General features: G+C 31.2%; 1 protein-coding gene across 1 annotated transcript in view; it reads left to right on the top strand.

Annotated features, from left to right (window-relative positions):
- The window catches only part of LOC107441163 (excitatory amino acid transporter 3), a 44,641-nt gene extending 29,209 nt beyond the window's left edge, over nucleotides 1-15,432 (top strand). Inside the window, exons 8-10 of the mRNA XM_016054315.4 lie at nucleotides 8,212-8,406; nucleotides 11,438-11,578; nucleotides 12,985-15,432. Of these exons, the coding sequence (XP_015909801.1) occupies nucleotides 8,212-8,406; nucleotides 11,438-11,578; nucleotides 12,985-13,219 (571 nt within the window). The 3' untranslated portion in view covers nucleotides 13,220-15,432. The remainder of the gene's footprint in view (nucleotides 1-8,211; nucleotides 8,407-11,437; nucleotides 11,579-12,984) is intronic.
- Nucleotides 15,433-15,952: the final 520 nt, after the last annotated feature.

Here is a 15,952-nt window from a genome sequence, read left to right as displayed (position 1 = left end):
CTCGCATTGTCATGATGAAGAATGATTCGTCAGAAAGAATATTTGCAAAAATATGCCGCCTAAGCAAATCGCTCTTAGTCGGTCGACATCTCAAGCGCGCAAAAAGAGAACTACCCGTGTTTCAGAAACATCGGAGCAACGGGAAAAAGACTTGAAACTAATCGAGAACAGAATGCTTTTGCCCGTTCCTTAGAAACGTCTGAGCAACAGGAAAGAAGACTGTCAACAAATCAACTACGAACTACACAAGCCCGTTCGTCGGAAACATCAGAGCAACGGGAAGCAAGAATGAAAACCGACCGAGAACGCATTTCGCTATTCAGACGCTGCCAATACTCTGATTTGAATTTCAGTGCATTTCACTATGATCCGACAACAAACTATAGTCTTCCCCCAAGTGTCATCATCGGAGAAATATATCAATTATGTATGTTTTGTAATGCTCTCAAATTTAAAAATGAAACAGCTGAAATTTGCTGTTCTAGAAGCATACAGAAACTACAAGATTTTACGTCGCCTGCCGAGACATTATCAACCTTCGTATCAGGTCAAACAAACCAATCGAAACATTTTTTGGCGCATATACGCCGGTACAATTCGTGTTTCTAAATTACTTTATTCGGTGCTACACGTATCGTGAACGAGAATTACATCCCAACATTCAAAGTGCAAGGACAAATTTATCATCGTGCAGGATCACTTCTTCCATTGCCTGGAGCAGATCATAAATTTCTACAGATTTATTTCATGGATAACACAAATGATCAAGTCAATCAACGTTGTCAGGTAAACAATGGCACTAAGCGAGAAATTAATACCGCATTACAAAAATTTTCGGTCAACATAATCAGTTAATTAGGCTGTTCAGAATTGCTCTTGACTTAATGCTATCCGATATTTACAAAGTTGTTATTAGAGCTGAAAAAACACCTGTAGGCCACCACAAAGAAAAATACAATGCGCCAACATTGGATGAAGTGGCTATTGTTATAGTTGGCGAAGAATTTACCTCCCGCGATACAGTTCTTCATCTCAAAAATGATGACGTTCAAAGAGTTCTCAGAAACGTATTGATCCTATGATGCATTGCAATATCCTATTTTATTTTGGCGAGGAGAGGAGGGAAATAATTTTAACATAAAATTGAGAAATTCGCAAACAGGCGAGAAAACCAATGAGAAAGCAAGTGCAATAAGTTTTTATGCGTATAGATTAATGATTGCCAAAACGCTGATAATCATATTTTAAAATGTCGACAATTATTTCATCAATACATTGTCGATATGTATGCGAAAATTTAAACTGAACGCCTACTGTATATTAAATTAAATCAAATGAAATTACGTTCATAAGAATACATTCATTTACGGGATGCAATAATTAATGATGGTAACGTTAATCCTAATGATGTGGGGAAAATGATTATATTGCCGACTATACTTGCAGGCTATATTCCAAGGCACATGTATGAATACTCACAGGATGCAATGACATATGTTCGCGCATATGGGCTCCCAGATTTATTTATTACATTTACATGCAATTCTGCTTTTGAAATTAAAGAGCTTCTGTTACCAGGACAATCGGATCGTCATGATATTACAGCACGTGTGTTAAAACAAAAATTTAAATCTTTACTTGATTTCATTGTGAAGCGTCATGTTTTTAGAGAGACAACGGTATTGGATGTACTCTATTGAATGGCAAAAAAGAGGATTGCCACAGACACACATTTTGATTTGGCTTATTGAAAAAATCCCACCATGCCAAACTGATCAGATATCAGCAGAAATTCCTGATGTCGCCATAGATCCGGTCTTATTTCAGATCATTGTCCAAAATATGTTTCATGGTCCGTGTGCATCACCATACATGTCTGTTTGAAAATGCACTAACGATATCCTAGAGAATTAACTACTGAGACTATCACTGGTTTTTTTTTCACCATTAAATAAAATTTGCATTTCAAATCATAATCGCAAATCTCATTTACACACTTAAATACAAAATTAAAATTCAAACTGAAAGCGTTGCAACGCACGCAGGGTACAGCTAGTTGTTAATATTTTCTAAAATCGATTTCACAGCTTTAAAAAGAGATAAATAGCGATTCCGAAACACCTATTAAAAGCCTTTTTTCTTTAATATTTACAAAAGTTTGACCACTTGAAAGTTGACAAACTGAAAAAATGGGTAGACTCGCCCCGGTTTACGGTAACATAAAATTAAATTATATAAAACATGACCTAATTTGATAAACCCTTGTTAATATTTGCACAATCATTAAAATACTATCCCATCGAAACCTCGGAGTTCTACCACTTTCCTAATGGATTTATTCCATTTTCAAAAGAAAAGCGGTACTTATATTTTGTCTTCCAATTGTAGCCATTGTGGTTAGCGTATTTAGCGTTGCACTTTTAAAAAAAATAAACTAAAAGTATTCCCTCTTCTAAAGAGGATACTAACGTTTATAAGCACTAACATTTTCCGTTCGCAACCCTTCCAGTCTAGTTTACGAACAATAAAAACATCGGCTCTGAAACCTTTGCAGCAGATTGTTTGTTAGCCAGTAACGTTGAATTGGTTTAAAAAAAATTGGCAAAAGTGGGGATTCGTTGGGAGAAGTGCTTTTTGAGTTTGTATTGAACCACCATCAGGTTTATTTCAACACCGTGTTTTTTATTTCTATTGGTACATATTGGTCAAAATTTATAATGTAGGGCCCGAGAAAATGACTTCAAATTAGCAGCCAGTAATTTAGCCAATATCAAAAGTATTAGCCACTTTCGAAATTCTTAGCCAAAGGCAAAGGAAATACAAACTTACTATAAATTGAGTTATTTTAAAAAATTCAAATCAAGAGTTAGTTTGCAATTAGGGAGGAGTAATTGAGCAAGGAATGAAAAAGAAATATGAATATGTTGGGGTGAATTTTTGATTACTTCTTAGTAGGACTGGGCGATATAAGAAATTTTATATCGTGATGCATCGTCAGTTTTGCATTGCGATATAGCGATGTATCACGATATAGTATTTTTGAATTTCATTTACTTATAAGGCACAGAAAGTCGGATTTCTATCAAAACTTCATACTCAGATTGATTTAAATCAATTTATGAATTTGAAGATATAGATATGTTTTGCTTAAGAAAGATATTAATGTTATATTTTTTAAAAGTGATCGCGCAAATAACGAAATATTTCCTGGTTTAAAAATAAATAATAATAATAAAAATAAAATTGAAATTTATCAAGATATTTACCTAACAATATAATAAGAAAATTTTAAAAATAAGTTCGTTAAAAATTATTTGTATACTTAAAACAAAGTGCTAAATAAATTGAAAAAAAATGCTTTTAAAACAACGCTATTTTTTATCATTATTATTTCACTTAAATAATTAAGTTAAATTGAATAATTAGCAAATTCTGAACGAAAAAACAAAGTAAGGTTTAATTTATTAAAAACAAAAACAAAGGAATTATGATATTCGATAATATATTTATCTGACAATATTGAAAGAAAATTAAAAAACATGGTCATACTCTTTAAAAAACAAAGTGCTAAATGATTTTTAAAAAAAAATATCGCAAACCTTACTAAATTTTTTTTGAATAAACAAAGTTGATTGACTTATGTCCAAATCCAAAAGAGGAAAAATAAGTTTCGTTATAATTTTATTTATAAAAATAAAAATAACTAAATATTTATAAATTTAAAATCAGTAATAAAAACCCATTAAATTATTAGAAGTTTTGTTCAAAAAGTTTTTAATAAATTAAAATAAAGTAAAAAATAGCCTAACAAATTTAATTACCTTGTAATGTAATTCTTTATGGGCACCTTAAATTAGATTTACGATTGTAATAAATTCAATAATGTAAAATAATTACTCAAACATATAATATCAAAATTAATTTTCACATTTAAAAATAAAAATAAAAGTTTTGTTTAAACAAAAAAAAAATTACCTACAGTGAACTCTCACTTATGCACCGGTGTAAGGGACCAAGAGAAAAAGGCGCATAAGTGAAAGAGGCGCATAAATGAAAATCTTCAAAATTCTAAAACGCAACGTAAATTGCAGTGACAATATGAATAAATATGTTTCTAAAGATTTAATGTTAATATTTATACTGTTTTGGTATTTACTATAATTATACAAAGAAAAAATTTAACATACCTTAAGACAATTTATTTTCTTACAAAATAATCTTAATACATGTTTGTATTTGTTTTTGCCGACGTTATTCAAAAACAGTTTTTTCCAGTTCATATAAATGGGATAAGGGGGAGCTTCAGAAGCAAAATTAAATTGTAAATAGTCAGGAATAGTGTCTAAAGCTTTCAATACTGCTGTGTGATTTAGCGGAACTTTATCATCTCGTCAGTATCATCCACCACGTTCTCATCATTCACAAGTTTTAATTAGATATAAATGAACAATTCTTCACTTAGTTTTATGGGAGGGTTGAAACATCACATGATAAATTTCTAAGAAAAGTACTTGACGTCATAATATGCTGCACAATAAGTTGTTCAAGTAATTCCCTCACTAAACAGATAACCTCCTTTTATGTACTCATAATGTCCATCTGACTGCAAATAAGTGATCGCGGTCTCTTTCAGCTTTCGTATTCCAGGTGTCTTAGTTTTCTCGAAAACAGCATGGGAGTGAAACTAACCTCTGGACAAGAGGAATGGTCATTTTCTAAAAGATGAATGAGCTTTCATTGTTGTTGGTGTAACAGATAAGACACCCTATTCAAAATTTTACAAAGAATGCCTTTCCATAAACAGCAAAAATGAAAAGGTCACAGGGGGAAGCAAATTCAATAGGATCTAACAGCATATATTTCTTTTTATCTGTAACAAGGATTGCTCATTTGCTTCATTTTTAATTTAAAACATTTTTTTTAAAGAAAAAGTATTTAAAGGATTAAAAAATTAAAATACTAGCCTAAAATTTCGGCGCATAAGTGAAAAATTTATTTTTAGAGCGACGCATAAACGAAGGATGTTTATCATTATTTTCCTATCTATTGTACTGGGACCTATAAAAATCGTCGTATAAATGAAAAAGGTGCATAAAAGAGGTGGTGCATAAGTGAGAGATCACTGTAATTAATTAAGAAACACTTTTTTATACATTCTTTTCAATAATAGATTACGTTCAGAACAAGGTAACGACAGCGATCACGAAGTCAGTCCCACTGAAAATAATTTACAAGAAACGATATCAAGTCGCGACAAAGAGAAAGAGAAAAACTATGAGGCGCGGAAACGAACATGCGAGATCACGATATATATTCTCAAAACTATGTTTCTGATTCTACCACTCATCAATCAAGGCCATTTCAACATAGCGAAACGAACATCGTCTTCCACAGCGCGAGTCGGTATCAGTTGCAAAAAGATACTTGCGCGTCTTATATCGATACATCGTTTTGCGCTCGTCGTCTTTAGTCTGCGGCTTAAAACAGATTTCTGATACATCAGAAATCCGATGCATCAGATTTCTGATGCATCGCCTGAAACGAAAGTTGCGGTATCGTCTTGCTGATATATGCGTTAAATCGATATGTTGCGATACATCGATTTATAACCCAGTCCTACTTTTTAGACTAGAGTAATAATGTAAGGATAAACCTGAAACAGCATTATGTTGTTGTCACGTTAATGTTATTGTCACGAGAAAAGATATTTTCTGAAAAAAATAACTGGATGGAAATATGCAACTTGGCTACCACTCAATTTGTCTTATTGACGCAAACTGTAGGAAGGAATTTCGTCACACGATATCACGTGATAAGTAAGCGAACGTATTAATCTGTATTTTACGGTAGTTTGTGTAATGCTTACATAATCTCTCTTGTTGCTCGAATGGCACTCGAAACGTCGGAACCAGTATCAGCAAAACGGCTGCTCTTGTGAAGTGTTCGAGAATAGCAGTTATTAAGTGTACAGAGACTGAACTACCAAGCAGAAAACCAGGTCTCAACGTCGAGCTTGTGGTCGTCACAGCTACTGAATACTCGAGCTGAAAGGAGACTTGCCAGAGTTGTCCAGTCCAACAGAAGAGCAACAGTGCATCAAATAGTAGGAAATCTTAATGAAGGTGTAACTGCGAACGTCTCAGAATGAACTATGCGCCGCACATTACACTGTATAGGCTATGGGAGCAGATGACCGGCTCGAAAGGCTCTACTGCCAGACTTGAACAAGAGCAGACGTCTCCAGTTTGCAAAGGAGAATAAGGATTGGACAGTAGATGACTGGAAAAAGGTCAGGTGGTCTGATGAATCGCGTTTTCAATTACATCGTGCAGACGGCAGGGTTCGGATATGGCGAAAACAGCTCAAAAGCATGGACCTCCATCTACAAAGCCACAACACTTCAAGATGGCGGAGACAATGTTATTGTTTGGGGGATCTTTTCTTGGCATTTCATGGGTCGTTTTATTCCGGGAAGGGTCGTTTTATTAATGGTGTACCCCGCCGGGGATGGATACTTTCAGCAAGACAATGCTCCTTGTCATACAGCTCATATTGTCATCAGATGGTTAAAAGAACATGTCGGTGACTTTACCTTGCTTCGTTGGCCCGCATAATTACCAGATCTCAATCCAGTTGAGAATTTGTGGGATGAGATCGAACAGGGGCATCAAACAGCTGGATCCAGGGCCATCCAATCTGGCGGAACTGAAAATTACAGCTTATCGGACATAGGGTCAAATTTCTCTTACCACTTACCAACATCTTATAGAATCTATGCCAAGACGAATTCGAACAGTATTAAAAGGTAGTCCAACAAGGTAGTTCAAATATATATACTACCCTACAATAATAGATGAGACACTTTCAGTTTTTGACATTTTTTTTTTTTGGAATTTCTCTTCTCAAGATATATTTAAAGGATTATTTTGTAACTTTAGAGGTGTTTAATTCATGCGATTTTTCATACTTAACAATAAGATTTAAAGCTTTCATTGGTTTAAAAGACCAGAAGATCGATAAAAAAATTTTTACCCTATCTAACATTTTCGCCTTACGTTTCTTTTTTTTCTTCTTTTTTTTTTTCTTTTTTTTTTCTATGACTTCCGCAAATATACGATATTGAACAAAATTTTGAAAAATTTAAAATCAATTGCAATATTGTTGATTTAAATGATTTAAAAAATTCTTTAAAAACCACGCAGGATATGAGTTTTTAACCTAGTTCTTTTATACTGTGCATGTGTAGTAAAAGTTTTTAAAAAAAATTATAATTTTGTAGAGAATCGTATTTAGCTACTAACGATAAACGCTTTATTGGTATGTCTTAAAAAATTATGAAGTTTCAAACAATTTTCTAAATAGTTTTTGTATTTTTTAAAGAATCGATCAAAACGATAAGGGTTTATCCAAAACCGGCATTGTAGGGGATTACTCTCCCCCCATCAGATTATGCTTTCTTTCTCTATGCTATCAAAGTTTAGTTTCTGGGCGAATATATATATATATATATANTTTATATATATATATATATACAGAGAGAGAGAGAGAGAGAGAGAGACAAAATATACAAAATATAGAGAAAACATGGAAAAATTACTGAATAATGAACAGAGAAGAAGAAGATTATTAAAATGAAATAAAAAAAAGATGTAATATCTTCATCAGCTCTCATAATTATATCCGCAAAATGGAGTGCTTTCTAATATTGTATCATTATAGCCAAAGCAAAATATATCGATACATCCCGCTTAAAATATAGTTTCGAAATTTATGGGGGGGGGGAAGCAGGAATATTAGAGATCGTAATTTAATATTTAAGGCAGTTAAAAACAAAAAACTTTATTGAAATCTGTTGAATCCTTGGTGAGGAAGGTGAGACTGAAAACCATAAGAAACCTGTTAGACTGCCTGATGGAATTTACTCATGTTTTCATTAGTTGCCTGTTTGGACATTTTCAGCTCTGTCTTCCTTAGTAGTGATTTTCTAGATTCCACGAACTTTTTGTTTTTTTTTCCTTTACTTAAATATTAATATGCTTTTAATGTGTAAACATGTCTGATTTCATTTCCGATAAGTATTGTTGAAATAAATATTACAAGCGGTCGCTTAGAAAAAAATCTACATAATTGAGTGAAAGAACTTTTTTATGGTAATATATGCTTTTTAAATTCGATATGTATTTAAACCTTTTTTTTTATTAATACTTTTAGTGCTGCTACACTTCCTGCTACAGTGAGATGTGCTGAAGAAGTGAACATGGTAAATAAATGTGTAACGCGTTTTGTCTTGCCATTAGGAATGGTAGTGCACATGAACGGAGGCACATTTTATATCACATTGTCTACTATTTTCTTAGCACAACTTGAAGGGATTGAACTTGGAGCTACTGAAACTATTATCGCTGCGTAAGTAGTTTTTGTATTAAAAAAATGATTAAACAATTTGAAGATAAAGCACATTATAAAGGAAAATGTATATAATATATCATAGAACCATACAACTAATGCAGGTAGTACCAAAAAATATCATTCTGAAATAAAACCATATTGAACTAAGATTTGAAAACAGAACTAATATAGTACCAAAAAAATATCATTCCAAAATAAAACAATATCAAACTTCCATTTGAAAACAGGACTAAAGTAGATAGTACCTAAAAATATCATTCTAAAATAAAACAATATCAAACTTATATTTAAAAACAAACTTAAGTAGATTGTACCAAGCAATGTCATTCCAAAATAAAACAATATCAAACTTATATTTGAAAACAGAACTAATGTAGATAGTACCTAAAAATATCATTCTAAAATAAAACAATATCAAACTTACATTTAAAAACAAACTTAAGTATATAGTACCAAGCAATATCATTCTAAAATTAAACAATATTGAACTTCTATTTGAAAACAGGACTAAAGTAGATAGTACTAAAAAATATCATGCAAAATTTTTTTAAGAATAATAAAATTATTTTTGCCTGATTTAACAAAATCAGAAACGTTAATGCGTTTTGTACGTTGGCTAGTTTCTTTATTGCCCTTCGGATAAATCGTGGATCTGTGGACTTTGATATAATATATTCATTTTTTCGTGTTTTTTTAAATTGTTTTACGCTTTTGAAATATTCCAATTATAGTTTCTTTGATATATCTATTACGATTGCCTTATTTTAAAAGATTTAAGAAAATTAATTTCATGAATATCTAAATTCAATCAATTAGAAAGTTTAAAAGAAAAGAACACAAAATGAGTGTTGTCTTAAGAATAACATCTAATGATCCAAGGTACGGAGCCATTTTGTGCCTTCGACCGATTTTCTTTACTTTAGAAAACACTTTTTAAATAAAGTGCGTGGCGGAATTCGTTCACAAAATATTATGTCAACAGATAAACTTACAACGGAATTCTCACAAACTTTCTAAGTGATTGGAATTATTTCTTACTGCATAAAAGTAAATAAGACAAGTTATATTTTTAAGATTTCATTTTTTCCAAAACTATTTTAACGATTTCGTTCAAATTTTGTTGTTGTCTTATAAAACTACATTCTTTAAAATAGTGTATAAACAAACTATATACCTTGCAATTCACCATTGTTTTGATAATTATCAAATGAAATATAAAACAATTATTAAAAATTGGTTTCTGCATACTGCTATCTTTAGATAAGCTAATTTTATAATTGAGGGTATAAAGTTTCATTTCGCTTAAAAAAATCCTGAAGTATAGCGAAATATGGAAAAAAATAGCATTCAGGGGTTCAAACTTTCAACCGTTCTATACTCGAAACTATTGAGACCCTATAGATTGATATCCACCCTCCTTATTTTGAAGGTTAAGAATTCTAGTTCGTATAAAAAGAAGGCATGTTTATCGTTAGACAGTATGGTTTTGTATCCGAACTATAGTAATTTAAAATATCGTCTGCAATTATTAATTAGCATATTTAAATTTAGGTCTTGAAACCACATGATTGAGTCTTAGAACTTTAAAATCTGATCACTTCCTCAAAAGTTATGGTTGGCGAACTTGGCTTATCGCCAGTACCGTCTTTATGCATGGGTACACACGGGTATTGCCCGGGGGCCCCATTCACTTAGGGGGCACTTGAGAATCTTGGTTTTTATAAATTGTATTGAAAAAAGTTAAGAATAAACAGCATTTCCTTATATATATATTTAAAATAAGTATATTCTATTGTAAAAAAAGTGTGAATTTTTTTCTGCAAATAGTAAGTAATTATCATGCAAGCATCAGTATTTTGAATAGTTTACCATCAAGAAAACTTAAAAAGAAAACCGAAATCTATTTTTTTACACGCCAATGAAAATTTTAGGTACTTGGGTATTGAAAGATGTTTTAATAACTGTTTAGTTAGACAAAATAATTCATACTTTTTGAATTTTCTTAAATTTGTTAAACCTTTATGTTTATTTAATATAATTATTTTAATTAACTTCCATGGTTTCGAAAATTATTTTATTATTTAATGATTACAATAGGTTAGCATCTCAACTGTTTTTTTTTTTAAATTATGCATATTTTAAAAATGTTTTATTTGAAATTGAGGCAAACAAAATGTGTTTAAATTTGCTAAAATTATTAAATCATATCCTAAAAATGATTTATTTTATGTATGTAAAGTTTCTTAAGTTCGTTTTTAAAAATTATAGCATGTTATAAGGGTCTAAAAAAAGTTTGTGTCCGGGGACCCTGCATGTTATCAAGACATTATCACATTGACATTAGAAACAACAACAACATATCTGTTAAGAGTTTTGATAACTTTGATACATAGCAAATTTTTGTTGTTGTTTTTTCACAGCGTTAGTAATATATGTTTAAAAATAATAGAGCACTACAGATATATCATATGATATATTAAAAGCAATGTAAAAACATTTAAATGCTAAATGAATGCATAATTATTGAACAATAAATTAGTTTATAGAAATGCATGCCAGTTTTATTCTATTCATTTTCCTATGAAATTTCCAGTTTAGAACTTTCTCGATAGAATTGAGCGCGTTATTTTCATGAACGTTATTTTTCTATCGTCTTTTGATATAGAAAAACAACGTTTCAACTAACAACCGCGACACTTTTTTTACGCTTGGAAGGTATCAAATCTATTGAGAAAGTTTCAGACTAGATTTTATAGGTACTTGTATTTCTATAAACTAATTTATTGTTAAATAGTTATACATTCATTTAATGTTAAATTAAATGTTTTTATATTGTTTTTAATATAAAGTACGATTTATCACTATCTTCACATTATTTTTTAACATAGATTTCTTATCAAAAATTAGCGAAATTTCTTGTAGAATTGCAATAATAAAAGTAAATGATGAATGGAAATTCTTGTTAGTATTAAGGATGAGTAAGACTTAGAAATATTGTAATATTTCTTTTTTTCTCTTATTATTTTAGAATGACATCTGTTCTACTGTTCATTGCCGCACCTGCCACGGCAGGTGGCGGCAATCCGGTATACTTGTTGACAGTCATGGCTGCTGTAGGCATTAACAAGCCTCAATATGTCTCTCTGTTTTTGTCCATGGAATGGCTCATGTAAGTATTTAATTTATAAAAAACGAATAAAAGCTTCGATAGAAATAAATTATCAAATTAAATGATGCAAAATGTTTACAATTTTTGTGCTATTTTAAAGCGAAGACATTAAATAGCACAGAAATGTTATTATGCAGTACAGAACCCATTATCCGGAAATCAGAAAACCAGAAAACCGGAACGAAATTCGATAAATTTTCCCGCAATTTTTTTTTAAGAAAAATTTTTTCCTCATAAGATTTTAGGATTTTTCTTTCTTTTTTGAAAGATGTTTACCTTACCATCATTTCAGAAATAATCATTAGTGCATTACCTCATCGTTTTTTCTTATTTTTAAGATTATTTCCAAAAAAAAAATTCTCTTTTAGTTGGGTTTAACACTAAAAAAACGGCTTTTTGTAGCGATTCAGAAAACCGGAAAAATCAGTTATCCGGAATAGCGATAGTCCCGATCGTTCCGGATAATCGGTTCTCTACTGTATTTCATAAACCTTAAGAGACATTATCATTATTATTATTTCCTAAACATAAGAGACATTATAAACATTAATAAAATATATGTTCATGAAAAGTTCAGGTTAATAAACAAAAAAACTTATTTTTCAAGTATCAACTCGGTGTTTCAGGAAATGTGTTCTGTGGAACACTAGGGTTCCGTTAAAAGAATACGGAAGCTCCGAAAATTAGAATTTTCTTTTTACAAAAAATAATACTTATATCCTTCAAAAATTCATAATTTATTAAATATTTCATTTGTTTATATAAACTTATTTATGTAAAATGCTAATTGAAAAAAAGTAGCAAAATTTTAAAAAAAATTCCAAAAAGGGAACCTGGACTCGAACCTCAGCAATGGCTAATCGAAACGAATTTCGCAGCCGCTTTGCACCAACCACAGTGTTAACGTAAAATATCCTCAGTGGTAAATAGATCATGGGTAAGAGTCCCCTTGCCTTGAAGCTAACCGTGGGAAGTTTTCCTCTCCATATAACGCAAAAGCGGGTTAGTCCCATTAAAACGTCCTCCTAGAAAGTAAATTTCTCTCAATACTTAATCCAGATGTTCCATTGTTTTCCGGATAGGGTTCAAAATTACAAGGTTACGGAGTCGGACATTGGTAATCCTAAGAATAGGGACATTGTCGGATATTGATAATCGTTGAACAGCCAACCCAAATTGGATTGACTGTTCAACTAAGGTTATAAAACATAAAATAAAAGAAATAAAAAAAAGTCAGAACATGGAATGGAACATAGACATAAATGCCTTCCAAAAAGAAATGCATGATTTTCAAATATAAAACAACTTTTAACTTTAATTTGCATAATGTTTAGATGTATTTTATTCTATTTGTTTCATAAATGTATAACACCTAACATTTAACGAGAAACATGTTTCATTTGTAGGGAACGATTTCGAACTGTTATGAACGTAGTGGCTGATAGCTATGTAGCGGCTTTCGTTGAAAAACTATGTCAAAAGAGACTTCCACTAGATTTAGAAAACGTTGAGTACCCATCACCAGTCATTGATGGATATAACCAACCATCACCGCCAGTGAGCATTGTTGTAGAACCTCCATCACCCCATGAACATGCAAACATATGTAGATGTTGTGGAAGTAGAGTAGATGTAGCCTGATTTTGCCCATATTGTGCACTCAAGACGCATCACGATGTATCTCCAGAAATATGAAGAAACTACGCCTTTTCGTAGTCGCGCAGCTATTTTTCTAAAGTTATACGAAGTTCATATAGTAAAATTCTAAAACAAGTAAAATTACTGATATTTTACGAGCTGTTTTTGCATAAAAATAAATTGATTTTAAATCCATTTAATTTTGTTATCAGAATTTACAAAAATTGAGAAAAAGTTTGAGTTTAATCATCGTTGTTCAATCACTGATAAACGAAGGTGGTCTAAACCACCAAAATGAGGTAAAATTTAGCATGTTTCTGGCTCTATGGAAACACCAAAACACTCGGTAATTTTTATCGAGACGCGTTGGTAATGATTATGATAAAATTAACAATGAAATACGGTTTTATTGCAATGCTGTTGGTAATAAAGATTGTAAAATTTCGTAATTTTTTCATGATACTTTAGAGCATGGCATAGAAACTTTTCAATTTTCTAATTTTCATTAAGTGTATTGTAATAAGAGCTATTATTTTTAAAACCATACTTTTCTATAAATCGTTACCATATGTACAGAAAAATATTTAAAATAATGGTTTAAATGGCATATATTTTAGTTTTTATTAATAGCATTATGCTTCTTTTTTTCCCAGAAATGTCAGTATCATCATATAGTATGGTAATTTTACCAGATTTTTTCCCCTGTCAATGAATTAGTGTTTTTCGCTATAGGTAATGGTTTTGCCTGATATACCCCCAAAAAATAAATTATAATAAAACGCCAAAAAAAAGTTAACAAACTAAAAAGACTCATCTGAAAATAAGAATGCTATAAGACAGGGATTTCGAGTTTTTCGTAATACATGCTTACTGTAATTCAGTAACCAGTACCATAAACCATACAAATTAATTTGTAGTAGTTGAATTTCTATTTGTAACATTAATTTGATGGATTGCCAAAAAGTATACAAACGCACACGAAATAAAATCAAAAGAGTTGGGAATGACGATATAGCAAAATTTAGAAAGTTTATCTTAAAGCACTTTTTTAAAGAGAATACCTTATTCAAACTTAAAAATGAAATCTTAAAAGAAAATGAAACAAAATGCTAAATGTGATTAATTTTTGCTTTGTTATGAAAAAAAATTTTGATGTGATCAAATCAAAATCATTTAGTACCAAAAAATTTTTAAACAAAAAATTTGTAGGTAAAATTTTTTTGCTGATTTAAACATATTTCTTAATATTTAATCTTTGTTTTGACTTAGATATACGTCCTTTAATAGCCATATCATCATTAATCACTGATTAATTATTTGTGAATAGGGGCTTTAGAAAAAACTATACGATTTACATAAAATTGCACAATTCTTCATTCGAATTACTTTTAAACCAAGCAAAATTTAAGTTATAAATTCAAGATAGCTATTATTCACCCTATTTATTCACTGTAAACAGCAATTCAACCTTAGTTTACAAGCTCGACTGTAATTGCGGTCATGAAAAACGAAATATTTTTGCCATATTATTAAACAAAAAGCCATATACATCTGAATGTTGAAATGCTTAATTTTCTATTTATTCGAAAGATTTTGTTTATGATTGCAACACAGTTTCTATTTCTTTCTAAATTATGAGGTTTTGTCCGAGTATGAAACAGAGAAGAAATGAACCCGGTTGTTCGTTTGCTACACAAAGTTTTGATTCCTCAAAATCTTGTCAATTAAATCCTTTTTTTTCTACTGTTTCATTTTTAGCGACGATTTCTAAGTTATGCAGCAAATGATGAACTACTAATTTTCAAAACATGACCCATTTTTTGAAGAAAAATGACAGAAAAAAAATTATCCTTTTCATTTCTCAGCTGTTATAATATTTTTTACAACAGTTTCGAAGTCAGGTAATAAATAATTAAGTACTAATTTTCGAAAGAAAAACTATTTTTCGAGGGGGAAATGACAAAAAAATTTGTTCAAAATAATGAGGATTATTGGATGCAGAATTTAAGGCAACAATACATCTTATGTAATAAAGAAATCACTTGTAAATATATGACTTCTTGTGCACTATGTTATTTGAAATGGCAAATAAAAGATGCTTAAATTTGCTACTCGAAATCGTCATTGTGTATATAATATTATATATTGAAAATATATGTGCATTCATGACTTTTTTTTTTCATTTGTATGTAATCAATAAAAATATGTTATATAGATTCATCTAGTTTTTTTCGATTGACTGGCTTTTTAGTTTTTTACTTATTGCTTACTAGTATCTCTGCCGACCGGCCTGTGTAGGGGGCAGGGAACTGACCTAGCATCCGAAAGGTCCTGGGTTCGAATCCCGGGCAAGGCATGGATGTTTCTTTCTCTCTCTGTGTGCTCTATGTCCTTTCTCATTTGTGTGTGAATGTGACCTGCCCTATAAACGGGTTGTGGCTGTGTGTTTGGCGTGGCAGAAGTCGAATTCCTGGCCATAGATGGCGCCACTGAAAAACGGGAACAATCGTACCCCCACTGCCTAAGCAGGTATACGACAAAAAAAAACTAGTATCTCTTTAATATTGATATTAGTTAGTATTACCTACCGATCAGGCCGAGATAGCCTGGTCGGTAGGGCTCTGGTTCCATGTCCGATAGCTCGTGGGTTCGAGCCCTGCCGGCCGAAGAGTCTCCGTGTAGTAAATAGTGACTGATGCACGTCAAATCTGTCGAGTCGCAAAGTCCTCCATGTTC

The sequence above is a fragment of the Parasteatoda tepidariorum genome, chromosome 10 (genome assembly GCF_043381705.1).
Source record: "Parasteatoda tepidariorum isolate YZ-2023 chromosome 10, CAS_Ptep_4.0, whole genome shotgun sequence".
Classification (NCBI taxonomy): Eukaryota; Metazoa; Arthropoda; class Arachnida; order Araneae; family Theridiidae; genus Parasteatoda; species Parasteatoda tepidariorum.
The sequence above is the reverse complement of the archived record's forward strand: the minus strand, read 5'-3'. Positions and strand labels throughout refer to the sequence as shown.